The following is a 16,133-nucleotide window of genomic DNA, read 5'->3' as shown; positions in this document are numbered from 1 at the left end:
GTCCGAAAAATTCCAAATTTGCTTTAAATTGAGCGATATAATTCATGATTTTGGAGGTTTCGGGACCTGATATAATTCACGATTTTGGAGGTTTCGGGACCTGATATAATTCACGTAGTCATATAATATTGTTTGGAATAACATATGATTAATTATTGGTCATATAAAAGCCCGTGGTAACCTTGAATTGTAATGTTTTATGTATGAAAATTCAAATGACTTCCTGCGTGTTGTGGGATCCAGAAAGAATACCTGACCATTTTTTTTTCAAACCAAAAAAGCAAAGTTGATTTGTAGTCCTAAAAGACCTACGAGTATTAATAAAAGCCTCGTTAATTGAGTACTTTGGTTTTGATTTTTTTTTTTTTTTTTTTTTTTTTTTTTTTTTTAACGTAGCATTTAACCAAGGCAGAAGCTGAAACGCTAGATTAGAGTGAAAGAGGGAGTAAAGATGGGAGGGAAAGCAAAGAAGAGGAGAGAGAAAAACTATCTAGCTGCTCATGGCGGCAACAACCGCCTCCCTCCACCTCCCAACACTTCTTCTATCGACGCTTTGCCTTCTAAATTCCGCAAAATCTTGTCTTTTGCTTCTTCTCCCGTCCCTGCTAATCAAGGTTTTTCTTCCCTCCTTTTTAATTTTACGATTATTATTGTTATTAATATTACTTTTTTTTCTTTTAATTTTTCACATTTGTTTTATTATACTTTGAATTAATGGGTTATTATATTTTCAGGGTCTGCGATTGATTCAAAAATTACTCAAAGGAAGAGCAATAAAGTAGATAATGCTCAAAATGTAAGCCCTTTATTGCTAATTTTAAGTCTTTTTGTAATTTTTATGGTTGTTTGAAGAAATTTGAGCATTTGGTTTATACCCATATTTTATTAATGCGTTATGGACATTCTTTTAGCTTGAATTTGATGATATTGTCTTCAAATTACGGTTTAATAGAATTGAACGATTTTGCATTATAGGAGTATAATTTGTATAAAGGACTAGTGATTCTGTGTAACTATGGTTTTGCTGTTTGTATATGGTTGATTTGGATGCCTAAGCTTGTGTGGTTTCCTTGTTTGATACCGTTTCGAAACTAGAAGTCCGCAGCAACCTATTATACCTTGATTAGGGTTTTGAATTTTTTGTTGTTTGTATTAAGTGCTCTGAATCTGCTCATGTATTGGTTTTTGGCTTAATTTTGGTGAGTAATTGTTGAACTTTGTAACAAGGGGAAGTTAGTGGCTTGGGTTTTCAAAAGTACGCTGTAAATGAACGAATTGAGAATATGACTTTTAGTTATAATTCTGTTCTATGGCTGAAGTTTACGATTATTATAAAACGTTTTGGACAGAAAGACAAGAACTTTGTTTGGATTTTAAGAAGTTTTTCAATTCTTATTGGAAATTTACTACCCTTTCTGCTCAACTTTTCTTTCCTAGACCGAGATAGTTAAATGATTTATGGTGGCAAGGGCAAGGATAGGGGGCATCCAGGAAGTCTGCACTATTTAATTTGAGTATTTGTAGAGGCTACTTCAGTATTCGTCTACACTTAATGGGGTCTAGAACTTGATTTTAGCTGCTTGCTATGTTGTTAGTGGGATAGCACTGGGGTCTTAATCCTGGTAGCAAGCACTGACATTACTAATGAAATATCAGACATTTCCTCATACTCTTCGATATGCATTGTTTAGGAAGATCTGGATTAGATGTCCACTAAAAAGACTTCAATATTTATCTGTACATAATCTTAAAAAAGGAAAGCTTATCACATTACTAATGAAATCTCAGACATGGTAGCTTAGGTTGATTAGTGGAGGTTCTTATATCTATTTGGCTTACCATTATGTTCAAATAGAATTATGCGTTCTGTATTTCTGATTTACAAATCCGAAGGAGCTTTACATTTCACCCCAGATAATACTATTTTCTAAATGTGCTGATCATGAAACTGTATAAAGATTTCCACAATAAAAAAAAAAAAAAAAAAAGTTCTGATAGGAGAAATAAGGTCTTTAAGCCTAATTAAGTACACTCATTTATATGTGCCAAGTATAATGATTGTTAATTATAAATTTGGAGTTTAATTATCGAACTTATATGCAGAAACCTCACTCAAAATCTGAGGTGGACGGTAAAAACAAAGGAACCAAAGGAGAAAAGGTGAAAAAATCAACTGTGCCGCAAGAAAAAGTGAGCACTGATGCAAATGAAGAGAAAAATAAGAAGAAACGGAAGCGAAAGCAGGCAAATGACCTCCGATTTGAAGCAGAGATGGAAAAGTTGGATGGTGTTTCAACAAGAAAGCAGCGGAAGAAAGAGTAAGTGTTTTTTTTTTTTGGTTTCTGTTTGTTTGTTTTTGTAGTCAAACAGAGTTGGATTGTTGTATTTGTCATTACGAGTGGTTGAGTCAGAGAAAACCATCTAGTGTTGGACATAATAGGATTAAGTTTAGTCAATTTATCCTCCCTCGAGACCCCCCCCCCCCCTCCACACACTCACACACACACACAAACACAAACAAAACTTAAAAAAATAAATTAAAGAAAGGGGAAACTCTGAAGTGGAAAGAGATTAAGTTTATATTGCTGAAATGAAGATTTATTCACATATTGAGCAGACCAACTTCCTGGGTAATGGATCAGAGCTAAATGATCACTGATGTGATTTGGATGCTCTTACTTTGATTTTTTGCTTTTTTCTTTTGGTGCGTATGAACTCGTATAAATTAAGCCATGTTTTGACGCAGGTTTTTAAAGGCTAAGAAAAAGAAACAAAAGAAAGGCAGTTCAGAGCAGATTCTTGATCTTCCAAAGCATGATATAGTTAAATTTGGAGAGGTTGCTGAAGCTCCCCCGAAGTTGCCTATTATTCCTGTACGTAGCATCTAATCTACCTGTTTTGCAGTGTGTATGTTACTACATCTATTGACCCATAGCATCTCTATGCTTTTGCAGGCATTCAGAAAAGCTATGTCTGCTTCAAATGAGAGGCTACGATTACAGGCTATTGAGGCTTATAGAAAACGTAAAGGATGGACTAACAGACCAGGAATTCACCTTCCTCCTGTGAGCACATCCCCAGATTTGTTATGATTTCTGCTCTAGATAGGCCATTTTTTACTTAAAGCTTATCAGCTCCAGTTTTACTTTTTGTATTGTGACAACTTTTACAGTCTCTGATAGAACATGTAAGTGCCTTCCATTACTGAGTGAAATGCAGATTTTGTTTTTGTTATTGTGCAGCAATCCACTGTCTTTTAAGCAGTTAAGCCTTTTGATTCACCTACTTGTAGAACAATGAAAGCATGAAAGTATGATTAAGATTCTGGAGTAAACACATTACACATTACAATGGAGGATTCAGATCACTTAATACAGACAGACCTTAGTTGGAAATTGAAACTTGACTACTCACCCTCTTAACCCCTTAGCTGAAATTAGGTTTACTTTTACTATCGAATTATTGGTGTTACATCACGGATCTTCGTAGGAAGAGGAGTGCTTTCTTTTTTCTTTTTTTTTTTGGGTAGTGGGGGGGGGGGGGGGGGTGGGGAGGGGAGGGGAGGGGGTTTGAAATTCTCTAATTTTTATGGGTGCCTTATTCTCGAGGGATAGCCCGAACAAATAAACCACCATCAATATGAAGGGTTATCATTGTCCTGTAATTCACAGCACTTTCCTCATCACCGAGTTTGAAGATAAAATACCTCAATAGCACAGCAGAAAATATTTTCATTTGCTTGTAAGCAAATTCCTTTCCGAGACAAATCCGTGGACCTGCCTGTGAACCAGGATATGCAAAAGTGCTGAGAATTTTAAAGATCATAGATGCTATTGGAATTTTTAAGAAGGCATGTAATAATGGTAAAATCTGACCTGGAAGGCTGTGAACTTGAAGGGACTTTCAGGGTGGAAAATACCGTTCTTGTCAAGCCATCTTTCTGGTCTAAAATCCTCTGCATCATCGCCCCAAATAAATTTCATTCTTCCCATTGCATAGGGTTGGTAAGTTACCAAGTCCCTTCTCTTCACACTATAACCATCAGGGAGTGTATCATCTGAAAAGCATATCTTTCCATCCTGCAGCAGAATTAAATTAACCATCTTGTGAGTGTATAATACTATCATCTGAAAAGCATCCTTTTTCATATTTCTTTCTGTAAAAGGGGACTGTATAATTATATGTGAATGAGTGACAATTATCTGATGGCCAGTATAAATACCACTGGAACTGCTGGGTAGAGTCTGAGTGTTTCAGTCAATGCTGCTTGTAGATACTGCATTTTGTTGAGTAATTCTTCATTTAAACTGGCTGCAAATTCTGCAGTGTTCTCACCCCCTTTTGTGTCTGTAACTTTCCTTACTTCTTCCGCAACCCTTTCCTGCACTTCTGTGTGTTTACAAAGCATGTAAACAAACCACGAAAGAGTAGCTGCAGTGGTGTCTTTTCCAGCAATCACAAAGTTCAGTATTATGTCTCTCAGATATTTTGGATCAGTAGTGTGCAGCTGCAAGAATCTGGACAAGATGTCATCTTTTTTCATCTGCATCTCCTGTGTCATATTTCAACAATGCATCAATGATGAGCCTAGTTGCTCGTATCACAAGCTACTCAAGCTTGGTTTCAAGAAATTGATAGTCATAGAAGAGCTATAATCTCCTTAATAGCCTGAGAAATTAAGTCATTAGATATTTGGCTTCTTACTCATAATCTCTCGGTCTCTCCTGTTTGGGAGTTTTAAGTAAGCAATCACTTACTGAGTTATTGCCTTGGAACTTCTGCAGTAGCTCAATTTTGTTGCTAATCAACTTGTAAACAAAATCATCAACAATTCTGATGCTTTTCTTGAGATTTGCCTCTGAACCAATGTTGAGATATCTTTTGATGCGCCAGAAGATGTCGACATATCTGTACAGGCACATAGCACTAGCATTATCAAAAGCTTGGCTAAATTTTTTACCTTCTTCATTTGAGCCACACATACTGTCTAGATCAACTCCAAATGCAACCTTGAATATGGAGTCTAATGTCGATCTCATAAACAAGTCCTGCAGAGCGCAATATCAGAACTGTACAAAGAACATGAAAGTTTTCAAAGCACAAATACATCCATTAGGCATCTTACTTGGATGTCCATGATTTGATTAGAATTTGCTGCATTAGTGATTTCTTTTGCTAGTTTCACTGCTTTTTCCTGGAAGATTTTGCTGCTGAAATCCCTCAACATCCTTGTTGTAAACTCGTAGCTTGAGACTTTCCTTTGGTTGCGCCATTTATCTCCATCAACAGCAAAGATCCCATCACCTAGTAGATCGCTTAGATTGTCATAGTTGTAATCCCCCTGAAAGTTTCCATTAGTGCCAATTTTTTTTACAGAACACATAAAACTAAGGATTTTAACCAGAAAAAAATCAGGTCTAATATTTGGTGCTGCTGGTTCAAAACCAATCCCAAAATTCCAAAAATTAAAAACTACAGAAGTTTACAATCTCACAAACTTATTGATCACATCCTCAAGTTCATGCAATGTATAAATTTCATTAAAGAACAAATGCGCGCAATGTATATATATATATATACCTTGCCATAGTTCTGAAAGTTAGTTTTGAGAATATACTCTACATTAGCAGGATCAGAAGTGTAAATTTCATGTCGAAACGGAGCCAACAATCTGTATGTTTTATACTTGGCAGCAAGATCAGTCATGTAATGATGAGCCCTGTCAAAGTTTAGAAGCTGATGAAAAATGGTTCCTGCAACTGGGGGGTATTTCCTTTCTCCATGTTTCTTCAAATACTTATTCTTAAGAAATAATTTAGTAAAGACAACAACCAAGATTGAAAAAGCTGTGAATATCAGAGTAATTGACATGAAATTTGAATAATAAGTTTCCATTATCATAAAGTTTTATGCTTTGATAAGTCGTATGAAATTAAACAGGATTTTGCTTTAACAAAATACAGTATATATAAAGTATGAATGTCTTCAATAATTGATCTCCACCTTCTGTTATTTTTGGCATGTTTTGTCGTTTATATCAATTCATTGAAGCAGGCTAGTTTTCATTTATTTGATAACTTTGCACTAATTTAGAGATTATCACTACAATATGTGTAGATGTATGCGTGGTTGCTTAACTGTCTATTATCTTCAGAGGAGAAAAATGTTGGGTTTTGAGCGGTTTTAAATTAATCCCCAAGGTTGTGCTCTGTCTACAACAATACCATTTGTGGATAAATGCACCAGCCTAATGTGATTTTCTTTTTTTTTTTTTTTTTGTTTTTTTTTGTTGTTGAAAAATAATGGTTAGAAGTTGACACATTGTTCAAAAAAGAATTGATTTTATTTTTATTTTTTTAAGGTAGTGAGTCAATTGGTTTAGTTACTACTTACTAGTATTAAATTTTGGGTTAGATTAATCACGGTTTGGGTTAATTTTTGTAATCACATAAATGAGCTTAATGAAGGAACAATTTTACTGGTAATATAAAATAAAATGAGCTAATCAGCTAAGCCTACACCTTCTACAATTAGACGAAAAGTACCAAAATTTTATTAAGGATCAATATGGCTTAAATCTTCCATAATGGCCAAATTTTGTGTATTACATAGCCTTTAGATAACATTTTCGGTCCAATAAGGTTATGCATCGAGGCACTTCTTAGGGTTCCAAAAAACTCGGGAGGCCAATTTGCTGCCCAAAACAAAATGGATACTGCAAATTCACCTTCATTCCAAATGGATACTGCCCAATTTGCTGATTGATGATAGCTGCTGCTAATGTGCTATGTAATGCTGCTGATAGCCTGATAACTATTGGCTTCTCAAATTCTCACTTAACAGAGCAAAATGCAGTCAAACTTTTCCTCTTGCAAATAAAAATAACATTTTTTACCTTTCTGGAATAAGGTGGAGATGTAATTAACCTTAAAAAAGAAGGATTTTAGTTGAGTAGGAGACATATACACAATACACCATCTTTACTTAGAAATAACATAAACTTTCACGGTTGAATTTTGACATTACATTTTGAATGTAGTATACACTTTTTTTTTTTTTTTTTGAGAGGGGATGGGACGGTGCTTTTACCTTAATCTCACTTATTCTCGATGAAGAGCACGAATGTGTAAACCACCATCTATATGAAGGTTTATCATTGTCCTATAATTCACTGTACTATTCTCATTACTGAGTTTGAAGATAAAACTGCTCAACAGAACTGCAGAAAAGATCTTCATCTGCCTGTAAGCAAATTCCTTACCCAAGCAAATTCGTGGGCCTGCCTGTTAATACCGGGAAAAAAAAAATACAAGACTAAGAATTTCAACTGAGGCTTTAATATAATCTTAGTGACTCTAAAAGGCTTAGCGTGTAATAGTTGAATCCAACCTGAAAGGCTGTGAACTTGAACGGACTCTCTGGCTGGAAGACGCCGTCTTCACTAAGCCATCTTTCTGGCCGGAAATCCTCTGCATCATCACCCCAAATAAAACTCATCCTTCCCATTGCATAGGGTTGGTAAGCCACTGTGTCTCCTTTGTTCACACTATAACCATCAGGGAGTGTATCATCGGAAAAACACATCTTCGAATCCTGAGGTTATATCAATATATTAAGCATTCTTAGTACTCACTTCTATTTCATGACATCTACAACAGGAAACAAAACCATAAAAAGGAGAAAAGAAGAACAAACAATATAAGCTTGCTAAGAATTATGTTTGTTTAGGCTTCGTTGTCTAATAAAAACCATTTATTTTCTTCTTTTCGTAAGCAAGGATAGTAGGACTTTTATGAGAACAGGTAAAGATTTTCTGAATGAGACTAAAATTACCACAGGAACTGCTGGATAGAGTCTGAGAGTCTCTGTCAATGCAGCATGAAGATACTGCATTCTTTCAAGTGATTCTTCAGTCAAACTAACAGCAAATTCTGAAAATTTTCTGGTGTTTGCAAAGCATGTAAATAAACCATGACAGTGCAGATGCTGTGGTGTCTTTGTGTTAGAATCCAACCTCTTAGTTATGTATTCTCCTTTATTTTCCTTGTATTTTCCCTTATGTATTGTTTCTTAAGTCTTTCTTTTTATTTTCTTGGCTCTAGGGAGAATTATTGTGTTACTGTCATTTCAACGTTCACTTGTATTTCTCTAGTAATACCATATAAAGCTCTTTAGGGAGCGAATGGTTATTGAATCTAAGCTCCCTACCCCGTTGCTATTGCTTTAAGACTTGTGTGTTGTTTAAGCCTTTATAGATATTGTGCTTGCCTTGTTTTAAAGCATCCCCACCAAACCAAGAGACCCAAGATACACTTTCATCTCGTCGGTTCCGCTTGTGCCCGCTTCGAAGTATTGGCCGTCACAAGCCCCGACTCCGCACTCGTTGTCATCGTGTGCCCTTTTAAGACACCTTTGGTCCGTGTTGCTGTGTGCTCACGAACCTCCCTTAAGACAGGCTTGCGTCCTTGTCGTCAATAGACAAGCGCGCGCCGCACGATCCAGTGTCAAAACACTCGGACCGTGACAGTTGGTATCAGAGCCGAGCTTGCCACAGATATGGCAGAAGAAGGAGAGATGCATGAATATACAATTGAGGAACGACTTGCTTGGCTTGAAGGCAAGTCCGAACATTGGGCGATGCTCGAAGAAAGGTTGCCCAAGCTCGAGGATATTGTGATAAAACAAGCCGAACAAATGGAGAGGCTTGCAGCAACAGTGGATGGGTTAACGGAGCAGCTTAACTTCGTGCAAAACGTTGCTGATGAAGCATAAGACAAATGTGCAACCCTAATGCGTGCCCAGAGAGGGCTCGGGGGAAGTGGAGGTGCCAAGATTAAACCTCCCAAACCTCGAACCTTTAATGGCACGAGAGATTCAAAGGAAGTCGATAACTTCATCTTCGATATGGAGCAATACTTCCGCGTCTGTCAGTTGGAGAATGAGTTAAAAGTCGATACCGCCACTATGTATTTGGTGGATGATGCAAAGCTTTGGTGGCGCACCAAGTACGCCGACATCCAAGCTAAGAGGACGTCGGTAGATACTTGGGAGGATCTAAAGAAAGAGCTTATGGCCCAATTTTATCCCGAGAATACCGAGTTTGTTGCTCGCACCAAGCTCGCCGCTTTACAGCATAAGGGTTCTATTCGGGAGTATGTCAAAGAATTTTCAGCGTGCATGTTGGAGATCCACAACATGTCGGAGGAAGATCGCCTATTTAATTTTGTGCGCGGTCTGAAGGAATGGGCCCAAAGAGAAATTTGGCGCCAGAAGATTGATACCTTATCGGGAGCCATCGCCGCAGCTGAAAGGTTGATGGACTACTCATCAGAGAAAGGGCAAGGTTTGAAGAAAGGGAATAGTGGTCCGACACCGAACCCTCCTAGAAACTCGGGATATGGTTCACAAGTGAGCTCCAACAACTCAAACAATAGATATAACAGGAGTGGGGGAGAAGACTCTCGGAAGAGTGGAGCTTCTTCCTTCTCTAGTAAAGGAAGCACACCTAGTTCATCTTCGGCAGCCAGGCCATTGACGTGTATCCTTTGTCGGGGACCGCACAAGTGGTTTGAATGTCGACACAAGGGAGAAATTGACAACCTCCAAAAGAAACTTTCCTCGATGTCCTTAGAAGCGGCGGAGGTTGAAGAAGCTGATGAGATAAAACCCAGTGAAGGGGAACATTCAAGATTGGGTGCCATTCGTATGATGTGTGCTATGGAAAGAGAGGCCTCTGAAGGCCAACCTAAAAACTCTGAGTTGATGTATGTGAAGGTGTTGGTAAATGGCAAGGAAGCTCAAGCCATGGTGGATATAGGTGCTACCCACAACTTCATTTCAGAAAAGGAGGCAAAAAGACTGGGGTTGAAGCTGCTACCAGAAGGAGGTAGTATGAAAGCGGTAAATTCGGCTGCCAAACCAATCCACGGCGTTGCTAAGAGAGTGACAATGAAGCTAGGAGATTGGAGCGGACAGGTGGACTTTACCGTGGCGCCCATGGATGACTTCAGCTTGGTGCTCGGCATGGACTTCTTACGCTCTAGTAAGGCAGTTCCGATGCCGCACCTTAGATCTATACTTGTGCCCGGGCAACAACCATGTCTCCTCAGAACCTGCAATCCGGGAAAAGGGCCGAAAGGGCCCCTCCTTTCAGCAATGCAATTAGAGAAGGGGTTGAAGAGGAACGAGCCCACGTTTCTCGCAACTCTGTCCGCTAAGGAAGATGAAGTAAGCGGAGACCTTCCTCCTGCCCTTGCTGAGCTTCTAACAGAATTCCAGGACCTTCTCCCGAAAGATCTACCAAAAGTTCTCCCACCTAGAAGAGCGGTGGACCATGAGATTGAGCTGGTTCCAGGGGCGAAACCCCCAGCGCGAAGCCCTTATCGCATGGCTCCCCCGTAATTGGCAGAACTCCGGAGACAATTAGAGGACTTGCTCGAGTCAGGCTTCATCCGCCCATCAAAGGCTCCTTACGGGGCCCCTGTGCTCTTTCAGAAAAAACAAGATGGGAGTCTTCGATTGTGCATCGACTACCGAGCATTGAATAAGGTTACGGTGCGCAATCACTACCCTATTCCTTTGGTGGCGGATCTGTTCGATCAGTTAGGGGATGCAGTGTATTTCACCAAGCTAGACTTGAAGTCTGGGTACCACCAAGTTCGCATTGCCGAAGGGGATGAACCAAAAACTGCTTGTGTGACAAGATACGGGGCGTACGAATGGCTAGTCATGCCCTTCGGATTGACGAATGCGCCTGCTACATTCTGTACTCTGATGAACCAAGTATTCCGAGAATACTTAGATAAGTTTGTGGTTGTGTACCTTGATGACATTGTTGTTTACAGCAAGACTTTTGAAGAGCACCTCGAGCACCTCAGATTGGTCTTCGAGAAGTTGAGAGAACATCACCTGTTTGTGAAGCGAGAAAAGTGTGCCTTTGCGCAAGAAGAAGTCGGGTTTCTTGGGCATTTTGTGGGGAAGGGTCGATTGAGGATGGACCCGAAGAAGATATGTGCTGTTCGCGATTGGCAAGATCCCAAGAACCCCTCCGAACTGCGATCCTTTCTAGGATTAGCGAACTACTATAGAAGATTTATCAAGGGATACTCAGAGATCGCAAGTCCGCTCACCGATCTATTGAGGAAAGAAAGTCGTTGGGAATGGTCAGGCCCACAGAAGGAAGCTTTTCAGAAGTTGAAAGAAGCAGTGGTGAAGGAGCCGGTCCTTGCCCTTCCAGACATCACCAAACCATTTGTGGTCGAGACGGATGCTTCAGATTTTGCTCTAGGAGGAGTGCTCCTCCAGGAAGGGCATCCCATAGCATTCGAAAGCAGGAAGTTAAATAACGCTGAGAGGAGGTATGCGGCACAAGAAAAGGAGCTACTAGCCATTGTGCACTGCCTAAGAGGATGGAGACAATATTTGTTGGGATCAAAGTTCACCGTCCGCACAGACAACACCGCGGCGAGTCACTTTCTCACCCAACCCAAGTTGACAGGAAAACAAGCCCGGTGGCAAGAGGCCTTAGCCGACTTCGACGTGGAGTTCACCTATAGAACGGGGTCCAGCAACAGAGTGGCAGATGCCCTGAGTAGGCGTGCCGATCTTGCTGCATTATACAAGCTAGCGCCAATGAATGCGAGCAGCATTGCCACGTCCGTGAGAGATCAAGTTCGAGCCTACCTCCCAGATGATCCGATGACAAAGTCCATAACGAAGTTGATTGAAGAAGGGAAGACTAGACGCTTCTGGTTGGACGACGGACTTATCTTCACTAAAGGGACAAAGCTTTTCATCCCTAAAGCAGGAGGATTGAGAAAAATGTTGCTGAAGGAATGCCATGACACGCTATGGGCGGGACACCCAGGCTGGCAGAGAACCCTCAGTCTACTCGCGATGGGGTACTACTGGCCAGGAATGAAGGAAGATGTGATGAGCTACACCAAAACTTGCCTTGTGTGCCAGCAAGACAAGGTTGACAGACAAAAACCCGGAGGTCTTCTAGAACCCCTCCCAGTTCCCACTCGACCTTGGGAGAGTGTATCAATGGACTTCATTAGCGGCCTTCCGAAGGTGGACCAGCTCTCTTCTATCATGGTGGTGATAGACAGGTTCTCCAAATATGCAACGTTCGTGCCCATGCAGAAGGCTTGTGGAGCAGAAGAAACGGCGTCGCTCTTCTTTAAACATATTGTGAAGTACTAGGGATTGCCGAAGAGCATAGTGAGCGACCGGGATACCAGATTCACGAGCATATTTTGGTCTGAGCTATTCCAAATGATGGGGTCTGATCTCAACATGTCGTCAAGCCACCACCCTCAATCCGATGGACAGACGGAGAGATTCAATGGGCTTCTTGAAGAATACTTGCGTCACTTTGTGAGCGCTAATCAGAAAGATTGGGTGAGACTTTTGGACGTCGCACAACTTTGCTTCAACGCTCAAAGGAGCTCTTCCTCCAACAAAAGCCCCTTTGAGCTGATCATGGGTCAACAACCTCTCCTTCCGCACACAGTGGCTGATTGGGAAGGTGGAAGGAGCGCTCAAGCTCGGGAATTTACAAGAGAGTGGAAACAGAACACCGACATTGCAAAAGCCTACCTAGAGCGAGCTTCGCGTCGGATGAAGAAATGGGCTGATCAAAACAGAAGGCCGGTGGATTTTGCAGTTGGGGATATGGTGATGGTGAAGGTCTTACCAGAACAGTTGAAATTTCTAAGAGGCAGAGATCGTCGTCTGATTCGGAAATACGAAGGCCCCATCCGTATTACTAAACGGATTGGGAAGAATGCTTATAAGGTGGAACCGCCTGCGTGGATGAGGATTCACCCCGTCTTCCACGTTAGTCGTCTCAAACCTTATCATCCAGATCCCGAAGACAGCAACCGCAACGTTAGCTACCGCGCCAACATCAGGACAAGAACAAGAGCCACTCCAGAAGACTGAAGCTGCTAGGATCTCTAGAGTATGTTTTGTAAGTCGACGAGGACGTCGACAGCTTAGGTGGGGGAGGATGTTAGAATCCAACCTCTTAGTTATGTATTCTCCTTTATTTTCCTTGTATTTTCCCTTATGTATTGTTTCTTAAGTCTTTCTTTTTATTTTCTTGGCTCTAGGGAGAATTATTGTGTTACTGTCATTTCAACGTTCACTTGTATTTCTCTAGTAATACCATATAAAGCTCTAAGCGAATGGTTATTGAATCTAAGCTCCCTACCCCGTTGCTATTGCTTTAAGACTTGTGTGTTGTTTAAGCCTTTATAGATATTGTGCTTGCCTTGTTTTAAAGCATCCCCACCAAACCAAGAGACCCAAGATACACTTTCATCTCGTCGGTTCCGCTTGTGCCCGCTTCGAAGTATCGGCCGTCACAAGCCCCGACTCCGCACTCGTTGTCATCGTGTGCCCTTTTAAGACACCTTTGGTCCATGTTGCTGTGTGCTCACGAACCTCCCTTAAGATAGGCTTGCGTCCTTGTCGTCAATAGACAAGCGCGCGCCGCACGATCCAGTGTCAAAACACTCGGACCGTGACACTTTGCCAGCAATCACAAAGTTCAAAATTATGTCTCTCAGATACTTAGAATCAGTGTTTCTCAGCTCCAAGAATCTGGACAAGATATCATCCCTCTTAATCTGAATTTCCTGTGCCACAGACAAATTCACATGGAAAGGACACATAAATGACCGATCCCTTAAACTGATATGACTTAAAGAAGGTTTAACTAGTTATAAATTGCTTACTGAGAGATTGCTTTGCGGACTTTTCATTAGCTCCACTTTGTTACTGATTAATTTGTACACAAAATCATCTACGATTTTGATGTTTTTCTTTAGTCTAGCCTCAGCACCAATGTTGAGAAATTTCTTGATTGGCCAAAGGATGTCTACATACCGGTACAGGGATAAAGCGCTAGCATCATCAAAAGCCTGGCTGAACTCCCTCCCTTCTTCACTTGAGCCGCACATACCGTCCAGCTCAACTCCAAATGCAACTTTGAAAATTGAATCTAATGTTGACTTCATAAATAAGTCCTACACAAAGCTTTGTCTAGTTAAATACTTCAAAAGCAGCTCATCTTATCAGAAAAAACACTTTACTAATACATCATCCATCTTACTTGGATGTCCATAATTTGGTCAGCACTTGCAGCATCGGCGATTATATTTGCTAGTTTAACAGCATTTGTCCGAAAGATCTTGCTGCTGTAATCCCTCAACACCCTTGTAGAGAACTCATGGCTAGATACTTTCCTTTGGTTGCGTCATTTTTCCCCATCCACCGAAAATATCCCATCACCCAGTAGATCACTAAGATGTCCATAGTTGTAATCCCCCTGTAATTTTTACAAGAATATTATACAATAGTGAAATTCTGCAATATAGCCTGGCTACTGGTTTAGATGACTTTCACAAGTCCCTGAGGACTCTGAGACCCCTTACCTTCATTTTTTGTAACTATACCGTCCAACATTGTATTGTGCAATGGGGGAAAAACCATTCTGTAAAAAATCCTATTCCAAATCAATATTTATAAAAATTGCTACATGTTCTAAGCCCTATTTAAGTATCTATGTACTATGTAGCATGAAAACAGCTCAGGTTTCAGAAACGGAAACAGTGTGGTATCAGGGAAAAACACAAGTCCTAAAACCATCTCCAATGGTGAGACGTGAGACTCAAGTTTGAGTATTAAAATACAAAATGAGTTGTTTTTTTACCACAAATGGTGATACCATACCCACTTCTCAATTTAGCAACTCATGTGAAGTCTAATTTCCCAACGGTGAGACTCTCTAAAATATACAAATGTCACTTTCAATTTATGGCCCACCAAATCCATTTCTTTTTTAATATCAAATATTGTAAGATTAAAAAAAAAAAAAAAAAAAAAAAAAAAAAAAAAAAAAAAAAAAAAAGTAAACTTAAATAAATTACAAAATATATTAGAATATTGACAAGGAGCCCACATTTTTTGTCAAATGAGACTCAAAATTGAGTATCTAAACTTAGCAACTTTCTTTTGGAGTTGCTAAGTTTAGATACCAACTTATTTGTATACATTGCAAAAAATACTCTCTCTCCTAAAAATACTCACTTAACTCTCACCATTAGAGATAGTCTAAGGGTCTGTTCTCTTCAACTTATTTTCACTTTAGTTCACTTTATAATTTCTTTCTCTTATAAAATATTCGGTTTAGTATCATCAACTTACATAGTTACATCATACATTAAACTAAATTAATTACCAAAGGCCACCGATTTCATTAGTCCTCTCAAGCATTGTTATAAAATACACCTGAATATATAATAGACATTCAGTCTCTTATGTTCGTACACACTTGTGACACCACACGTCCACAAATTAAGAGTTGTTCAACCACAATATCAAGTATAAAGTGCAATAAGAAAGCATATATACAAGATGGACACTCTCCAATTATTGGCAAATGGTAAAGACCGAGTAATCTATACGGAATAATTATAAATGAGAAGAGAGTAATAACTAGCATGCCCTTATCAAGCAGGAACCACTCATAAATCCATTCGGTCCGAATTAGCGGGCTAGGAGTACCCTCTTTGGGAGTGGGAGGAAGGCTAGAAGGGCTGGGAAATTCTCACTCTAAAGTACTCCATCCGTCCTTAATATTATATGTCTATTTCTTTTATTTATTACTCACATAATTGAAAGAAATAGACGTAAAATTAAAAAACGAATAGAGTACATCTAATTGGTTTGATTCCACGACCAGATGAAAACTTTCCCCTAGACAAAGCAAACAGAACAAAAACAGTACTCCGTACTAAAGTTTCCTTAAAAAAAAAAAAAAAAAATCACCAAATTAAAATCGTCCCAAAAAGAAAAAAAATTACTCCAAGTAAAAAGCATCCAAAAATAAAAAGAAGAATACTTTGCTAAATCAAAATTATCCCAAAAAAAAAAGAATTGGTAATAGTGATAAATACCTTGCCATAGTTATCAAAGTTGGTCTTGAGAATATACTCAACATTAGCAGGATCAGAAGTGTAAATCTCGTTTCGAAACGGCGTAATAATTCTGTAAGTTTTATATTTGGCAGCAAGATGAGTCATGTAATGATGAAGCTTCTTGAAGTTAATGAGGTGATGAATCAT

General features: G+C 39.5%; 4 protein-coding genes across 4 annotated transcripts; 1 reads left to right on the top strand and 3 right to left on the bottom strand.

Moving 5' to 3' along the window:
* Window positions 1-423: 423 nt before the first annotated feature.
* LOC145585652 (uncharacterized) lies at window positions 424-3,234 on the top strand. The gene is made up of 5 exons (XM_081642361.1): window positions 424-614; window positions 735-796; window positions 2,104-2,318; window positions 2,747-2,873; window positions 2,955-3,234. The coding sequence occupies exons 1-5, from the start codon at window positions 452-454 to the stop codon at window positions 3,090-3,092; spliced, it is 705 nt and encodes a 234-aa protein (XP_081498487.1). The 5' UTR covers window positions 424-451; the 3' UTR covers window positions 3,093-3,234.
* A 327-nt stretch (window positions 3,235-3,561) lies between these two features.
* On the bottom strand, window positions 3,562-5,895 carry LOC145585651 (cytochrome P450 704C1-like). Its single transcript, XM_081642360.1, has 6 exons — window positions 5,581-5,895; window positions 5,126-5,341; window positions 4,758-5,048; window positions 4,223-4,552; window positions 3,876-4,079; window positions 3,562-3,780 (listed from the first exon to the last, which is right to left on the bottom strand). Exons 1-6 carry the CDS (start codon window positions 5,893-5,895, stop codon window positions 3,598-3,600), a joined length of 1,539 nt encoding a protein of 512 aa, XP_081498486.1. The 3' UTR covers window positions 3,562-3,597.
* Window positions 5,896-7,100: 1,205 nt separating this feature from the next.
* LOC145584435 (cytochrome P450 704C1-like) lies at window positions 7,101-7,893 on the bottom strand. The gene is made up of 3 exons (XM_081641276.1): window positions 7,834-7,893; window positions 7,390-7,593; window positions 7,101-7,283 (listed from the first exon to the last, which is right to left on the bottom strand). The coding sequence occupies exons 1-3, from the start codon at window positions 7,891-7,893 to the stop codon at window positions 7,101-7,103; spliced, it is 447 nt and encodes a 148-aa protein (XP_081497402.1).
* A 5,561-nt stretch (window positions 7,894-13,454) lies between these two features.
* On the bottom strand, window positions 13,455-16,133 carry LOC145584433 (cytochrome P450 704C1-like). The gene is made up of 3 exons (XM_081641275.1): window positions 15,966-16,133; window positions 13,743-14,033; window positions 13,455-13,643 (listed from the first exon to the last, which is right to left on the bottom strand). The coding sequence occupies exons 1-3, from the start codon at window positions 16,131-16,133 to the stop codon at window positions 13,455-13,457; spliced, it is 648 nt and encodes a 215-aa protein (XP_081497401.1).

Source organism: Chenopodium album, chromosome 16, assembly GCF_948465745.1.
Source record: "Chenopodium album chromosome 16, dcCheAlbu1.1, whole genome shotgun sequence".
NCBI classification, from domain to species: Eukaryota; Viridiplantae; Streptophyta; class Magnoliopsida; order Caryophyllales; family Amaranthaceae; genus Chenopodium; species Chenopodium album.
This window is presented reverse-complemented; position numbering and strand designations above follow the sequence as displayed.